Below are 7746 nucleotides of genomic sequence, written 5' to 3'. Positions count from 1 at the left end.
TGTTTAATCTGATTTTTTTTTTTCTCCACTAAAACCTCCCTTAAAAACTGTGCGTTGGAAATAACCTTAAAACTAAAATTTCTAAGAAAATATACATTTGTCGATTGCAAAGTGGTCATCTAATTTCCATTAGTGGAAAGTAAACCAAAGGAACAATATAAAACCCGGAAAAAATGTAAGACTTCACATCTATTAATATGTGTGCATGAATGCATAACATTTCACTGTGTCTCAGAAACCCATAACAAAAAAGAAAAATTATTCGATCATTATGTCTCTTGAGACTACGATGATCGCTCTATTTCTTGAAATCGTTACATGTATTCTCTTTACCACCACAACCTCATCACCTCACGGCTTCACCATCGACTTGATCCAGCGTCGCTCCAATGCATCTTCTTTTCGAGTCAGCTCTGATACTCAGCTCGGGTCACCTTACGCTAACACCGTCTTTGATAACACCGAGTATCTAATGAAACTACAGATCGGTACTCCTCCTTTCGAGATCAAAGCTATCTTAGACACAGGAAGCGATCTCTTATGGACACAATGTTTGCCTTGTACTAACTGTTACGACCAATACGCTCCCATATTCGACCCTTCGAAATCCTCAACCTTCAAAGAGAAAAGATGCGACGGGCACTCTTGTCCTTACGACATTGTCTACGGAGACGGAATCTATACCAAGGGAACCTTAGCGACCGAGACAGTCACGATTCATTCAACTATAGGGGAGCCCTTTGTGATGCCTGAAACCATTATTGCAGGGCCGGTCCTATGTTAAAAGTGGCCAAAAGCATTTTCAAAACGTAAAGGGGAAAAAAAAAAAAAAAACCTCATGAAGTACCAAGATAAGACTCAAACCTGAGATAATAGACATAACAAAGGACTACTGAACCATCAGACCAAACAGATTATTTTGTATTTTTGGCCTTTCAGTAATCTATATCTTCTGTGGCCTAAAGCAAGTGCTTTGCTTGTCTTATGGACGGGCCGGGCCTGCATTATTGGTTGTAGCCGCAACAGCTCAGGGTTTAGTAGAACGGGTTCTTTGGGCATTGTTGGTCCAGATTGGGGATATTTATCGCTCGTTACTCAGATGGGAGGGGAGTACCCAGGTTTCATTTCTTACTGCTTCTCTGGTAAAGGAACTAGTAAAATCAACTTTGGTGGGAATGCTAATATAGCAGGAAATGGGGTTGTATCAACCACTATGTTTATGACTACAGCAAAACCCGGCCTCTATTACCTAAACCTAGACGCGGTCAGCGTTGGGGGAACCCGCATTGAGACATTGGGGACAGTGGGACACCATTTCATGCCTTGGAAGGGAACATAGTGATAGACTCTGGAACCACTTACACGTTCTTGCCTGAAAGCTACTGTAACCTAGTAAGGGAGGCAGTGGAAAAAGTTGTGAAAGCGGATCGAGTAGTTGACACTAGTCGCAACGACATCTTGTGCTACAACTCTGACACCATAGAGATATTTCCGGTAATCACAATGCATTTTTCTGGCGGTGCGGATCTTGTCTTGGAAAAGTTCAATATGTATGAGGAATCGGACGGAGGAGGACTGTGTTTGTTTGGCTGTTAAATGTGGTAATTCGAAACAAAAAGCTATCTTTGGGAACAGGGCACAGAATAATTTTTTGGTGAGTTATGATTCTTCTTCACTGCTGGTTTCTTTTAAGCCCACCGATTGTTCTGCGTTGTGGAGTTGAAGAAACAATGCAAGAGAGTGTCTCTTTATGAACTTTTTTATTATTATTATTTTCACACCTTCGGCTTGTTATTTATATTTGTCTTTTCAATAAGAACAATAAACATGGATATGTTTAATTGAATAATATGCGAAGATGAGTTGCTTAAAGAATCTAAAATGTTGTATTGGCATTTGGCAAATATTAGCTAGCACCTTACAAATGATTGTTATGTTTGTAGCCTTTAATTAAGATTAGAAGAGCAGAAAGAGATCTATATATAAAACATTAAAACGTAAAACAACAATTAACAAGAAAGAGAGATCCAGTTGGATCAGACAAATGCATATCAGCGTATGAAGAGGCAAGACCAAAGAAAAAGAAGTTATTATCGGTTAACTGTTCAGTTCGAGAACCGATAACCGAATGCTTGTATAATTGTATTTGTTGCCGATCGCTTCGTATCGATCTGGTTATTTCGGTTCAGGATTGCCTAATTCTAATGTTGTATTTGGCAAATCTTAGCACTTTCCAAATGATAAAATTAGGTTTATAACCTTAATTCCCCTCAGAAGAACAAAGAAATCGACTTTTTTTTAAAAAAGAGTAAAAATCTCACCTTGGAGTCTTGGACACCTTTTTAGAACCCTAGGAGCCACAAGTTGTGCCAAGCCGTTTGAACCCTCTCATATGGTCAAATATACACTTTTCTAGGAAGTGTGAATCGTTTCCTCTACCTTAGCGTTTGACGCAAGTAACTTACATTTACTCTTCAATACTTCCTGTTTTATGTTTTTTTTTTCTTTTTTTTTTTCTTTCTGGTTTAGATTTTCGTATAGACTTTAAATCTCTTAAGATAGGTATATACAAGTATCTCACTGTTTTCTTTTTGCAGATTTGCAGTGGTACACATTTAAAAGGCAAATGAAGTAAAAAAATGGCAACAGAGCGAAAAAAGTTTCACTCCATTGCCTCTTACGAAACCCTAAACCCAAAATCCTAATAAATCTGTAATGTGAATTATAGAGCTTTCCGCGACTAGACCACAAGAATCAACCATCCGAGTTGAAAAAATGGCGACACATATTTAAAAGGTAACGGAGTGAAAAAATGGAGGTGAGAGAAAATAAAACAATATTATGGTGAGAGGAAAGCAGTCGCCGGCGACCGTTTAAAGGGGTTGCTGTAATCGCTCAAATTTCCAGCGACCTTAATTTCTCTCTATGATGACGCTGAACGGAGTCGCTACAATGTGAAAGAATGATTAACTGCTTTTCAATAGAGTAATTGCTGCCTTTTTTGTTGATTTATTGTCGCCCAAAACAGCCGCCGGCGACTGGAAACCGAACATGGTCTACATTAACAGTATGTAAAAAATGTAATTATACCCGAATTCACTTTGATGGGTAGGAGCAAAATTTCCAATTTCTGTTAGGCCAAAATTTCAGACACATATATGTGTGCATTCGAAAAAGAATTTTTTTTTTATTATATCTAATTTTGTGGACACACAACTGTGTAGTTAATTAAGACTTTAAAAAGGTTTAAAGCCATAATAGTCATTTATTTGCCAATCACACTTTTTTCTTTTATTTATTTTAAACCTTTGAAAGCCACTTTTTTCTAATTTTTTTAAAGCACCAAAAACATGCTTTAAAATTAAAATATTATAAAAGCATATTTTTTCTCTCCCTTTTATATTTAAAAGCTCTCCACAAGTGTGTATATATATATATATATATATTTTACATAATTTACTTTTATAAATTAATTATCCTCATTTTTTTCTCTTTCTTTTAAGATCCATTTAACAAAGAGTGTCATTTTACATTTTCAATGAGTGTTTTAACAAAATTGATATTTTTTTTTGTCATCTAATAGAACAAAAGTGTGGAAAGTCTACAACTTCAATTATTTCTTATTCTTATAGTTATTTGTTTTTAATTAATTTTAAACAAAATCACATATTTGATTGGCTTATTTATAAAAAACATAATTTATCAATAAAATGCTATATAAATTAATTTCAGACATAATTTATATTTATTATTAATATATAATAATAATAATAACAGTTACAGATTTGAAAGTTGTTGGTAAACAATAAGATTTTAACAGTTAAAGTTTCTACAGTCAAACATCTACAACCAAATTTTCATGCATCTAAAATCTTAAAATTAAAGTCTCTACATTCAAAAGTAACAACCATTACCAATTAGGGCCTATACATTTTTTTCTTTTAAAGCTTTGAAAACTATTTTCTTATATTTTTAAGAAAATTATAAAACATTATTTTTTCTCTTCCCGTTATATTTAAAAGTTCTTCGCAATTATATATCTATATATTTAACATATTTTATTTTTATAAATTAATTATTCTCATTTTTATTCTATTTTTTTAAGATCTATTTCAATAATTATTATTTTTATTTTCATCATGATCATTAATGATGGTGGAAAAGAGTTTATGAAGTTTCATTAATGATTGACTAAAATTTAAAATTTATTTTGTCATTAAATTGATATAAATTAATTTCTAACATATTTTATATTTATATTTATTATTAATATAAAATAATAATAAAAATAATAGCTACAACTTTAAAAATTGTTGGTTACCAATAAAATTTTAACAATTAATTTTTCTACTGCCAAATTCTTTGCAACTAAAATTTTAAAATCGAAGTCACAGTTGAAAATAACAGTCGTTAAAATTATAATTCATGTAGTCAAAATATATCATATATCCATCCTTATAATTCCATCTTTAATCTTTTGAAGCACATTATTCAAACTTAAAAGTCTCTTGATGTTTTTTCGAATTATTCAAACTTAAAAGTCTCCCTGCATATAAAATGTTTGGTCGAAGTACACTAGAGACAATAGCATAAATACGGAACCATTTTTTAGGCCAACTCGAAACAACATTATTGATGTTTCCTAGTAAGAGGTGAGGTATAAGACCTATACGACTCACTTTGTTTCCACAGCTCAATCATCATCTGAAAGATTACAACGTGAATGTATCCATTTTCAAAGGGTGTACATCTCATCTTTAAATTTCAATTTTGCAGTTCTTTCCCAGAGTTCGATTTCATCACGAAAGCTATGATCTCGATAATTCTAGGCTTGCCAGCCTTTCTTATAATATACCAGCAGACACAACCTTTCGTTGATGTTCAGTAACTAACAAATTTAACGAGTAATTGAGTACACCAAGAAAACATTTTCTTTCGAGTAAATTGTGAACTTTAATGTACATTTGGTCTACATATGTCTACTGTAACAAGAAGTCTTGTCCAGAATCATTCTAACTCTTTTGAATGTCCAAGTTTTATTTCTGCAACTTCCATTGTAACACTAACAACAAATCAGAAAGATCCTTGGACGAAAAAAGATAATTATTTCTCGTTATTGTTAACAAACTAACTCATATTCCCCCAAAAAAGAAAAAAAAAACATTGCAGATAAATGGGGATGACAAATGTGCAAAAACCATTGTGATGATAAGGTGTTTGTGTTTATGATTACACCATGAGACCCTCAGGAGCAGCAGCAGCAGCAGGAGCCTTGGGTTTTGGTTTGTCGACAACAATGGCCTGAGTGGTCAGTACCATTCCTGCTACGGAAGCAGCGTTCTGTAGAGCACATCTTGTCACTTTCGCCGGATCAATCACTCCAGCTTCCAACAGATTCTCGTATGTATCAGTCATTGCGTTGTACCCAAGCTCCCATTCGCTGAACATAATCTTTTCGACAACAACCTCTCCTTCGATTCCAGCATTCTGTGCAATAAGTGCAGCTGGTGCCACCAATGCCTGAACTCAAAACATAAACCCATATAAGATAATAGTCACAATTCATCACAGAAGTAAAAAAAACTCAAATGCTCAAAGTTACCTTTTGTACTATATCAGCTCCCAAACGTTCATCAGCATCCTCAAAGGTCTCCTTAATGGCGGGAATAGCAGTGGAGAGATGGACCAAAGTAGCACCACCACCTGGAACTATACCTTCCTCAATAGCAGCAAATGTTGCGTTCTTTGCATCCTCGATACGGAGCTTACGGTCTTCAAGCTCAGTTTCGGTTGCTGCACCGACTTTAATGACAGCAACACCACCAGATAGCTTAGCGATTCTCTCAGCGAGCTTCTCTGAGTCATATACTGAATCAGTCTCGAATAATTCTTTCTTCAGCTGAGCAATCCGAGCTTGTAACTCGTCCTTGGAAGCTGCATCTGCAATGAGGGTAGTCGAGTCTTTGCTAATCGTCACTTTACGGGCAATACCCAATTGATCTATGGTTGCATTTTCAACCAGCAAGCTCATGTCACTGGCTAGGTACTCAGCTCCTGAAGAACATACCAAAAAAAAGATAGAAACTTTAGAGCACAACAGAGAGAGTATAAAGATACAAGTAAACCCAAGTGAACTCTGGATTTACCTGTCAAGATTGCAATATCTTGAAGCATGGCTTTTCTTCTTTCTCCAAATCCTGGAGCTTTAACGGCAACGACGTTAAGGACACCACGGAGCTTGTTCACGACAAGGGTAGCTAAGGCTTCACCAGTAACATCCTCTGCAATAATCAACAATGGAGCTCGAAGCTGAGTGGTCTTCTCTAATATAGGGATGATGTCTTTGATTGCAGTGATCTTCTGATCAGTGATCAAAACCCTAGCGTTCTCAAACTCAGCTAGTAGTTTCTCAGGGTTTGTAACAAACTGAGGCGAGATGTAACCTCTGTCAATCTGTTATTCAAGGTAAATAAACAAGTTAGCAATTGAGAAATCAAATCAGAGTTGAAGAGAATAAAAAAACAACCTCATACCTCCATCCCTTCTTCAACTTCGACAGTGGTCTCAAAAGAGGATGATGATTCAATGGACAAAACACCATCAGGTCCAACTTTGTCAATGGCATCAGCAATCATTGACCCTATAAGGTCATCATTTCCAGCAGAGATAGAAGCAACAGCTGAAAAAAAATGGAACAGTTGATTAGTAAACGCAATCAACATTGCTGCATCACAAGGGTAAGGTCTCTGCAAAGTTAGTACCTTTGATGTCATCACGACCTTTCACCGGCCTAGCTTTCTTCTGAAGCTCTTCGATCAGACCTAGCACAGTCTTATCAATTCCTCTCTTGAGGGAAACGGGATTCGCACCAGAGGTGACGCTCAACAATCCGTGTTTAATGATTTCCCGAGCAAGGATAGACGCAGTGGTCGTCCCATCACCAGCCGAGTCATTAGTCTTACTCGCAACCTACCACATAACAACACCAAATTTACCACACCGTATTAACAAAGACAATAACAAAGCTACATGCTCTCTCTCACACAAACCTCACGAATAAGAGCGGCACCAGCGTTTTCCATGGCATCAGGTAACTCAATAGCCCTTGCAATGGTGACTCCATCATTCACCACTTTAGGACTTCCAAATTCATCCAACACAACATTCCTCCCTTAAGAAATAACGAATGAAAAACATCAAGATAAGTAAAACACAGAAGGAGATTGTGAAAATGTAAAAGAGCTAATTACAAATCATACCTCTAGGGCCAAGAGTGAGACCAACACAATCAGCAAGCTTGTCAATACCAGCTTGAAGAGCAGCTCTAGAGTGCTGGTCAAAAGCAATTTCCTTTACATTTGCTCTAACACTAAAACGTCTGTTTGGCCTCTTGTTGTAGCTTACTCTCTGACCTTGCTGCTGACTTCCTCCTCCTAACTTACTCTGCACACACACACACACACACAAAATGAATAAAGTATATTCATTTACATTAATCCCAATCAATTTCATCTATTTCCCAAACAAAATTAACCATTTTCTCACCAACCCAGATACCAAAAAGTGAAAAGCGATTAAAAACAGAACAAAGTACAGGTCATATCCAGTGGAAAGACATATACTTTCTTGACAAAACCCAGAAACAAAGTAAAAGTCTCAAATCCAATTGTAACAAGTACTGAAAGATAAATTCAATTTCTTCTGTGGTAAAGTAGTCTAAGGAAGATTAAGAAAAAAGGAACAAGC

The 7746-nt window shown here is 35.9% G+C and overlaps 1 protein-coding gene and 1 pseudogene across 1 annotated transcript in view; one reads left to right on the top strand and one right to left on the bottom strand.

Moving 5' to 3' along the window:
• LOC104704436 lies at positions 272-1723 on the top strand (annotated as a pseudogene).
• LOC104700730 (chaperonin 60 subunit alpha 1, chloroplastic) overlaps positions 5064-7746 on the bottom strand; it is a gene marked incomplete in the record, with an annotated part of 8169 nt that continues 5486 nt past the window's right edge. The window contains 7 exon segments of the mRNA XM_019227569.1: positions 5064-5520; positions 5603-6054; positions 6147-6453; positions 6534-6679; positions 6762-6969; positions 7050-7171; positions 7260-7443. Coding sequence (XP_019083114.1) covers positions 5230-5520; positions 5603-6054; positions 6147-6453; positions 6534-6679; positions 6762-6969; positions 7050-7171; positions 7260-7443 — 1710 coding nt within the window.

This window comes from Camelina sativa, chromosome 7 (genome assembly GCF_000633955.1).
Source record: "Camelina sativa cultivar DH55 chromosome 7, Cs, whole genome shotgun sequence".
Classification (NCBI taxonomy): Eukaryota; Viridiplantae; Streptophyta; class Magnoliopsida; order Brassicales; family Brassicaceae; genus Camelina; species Camelina sativa.
This window is presented reverse-complemented; position numbering and strand designations above follow the sequence as displayed.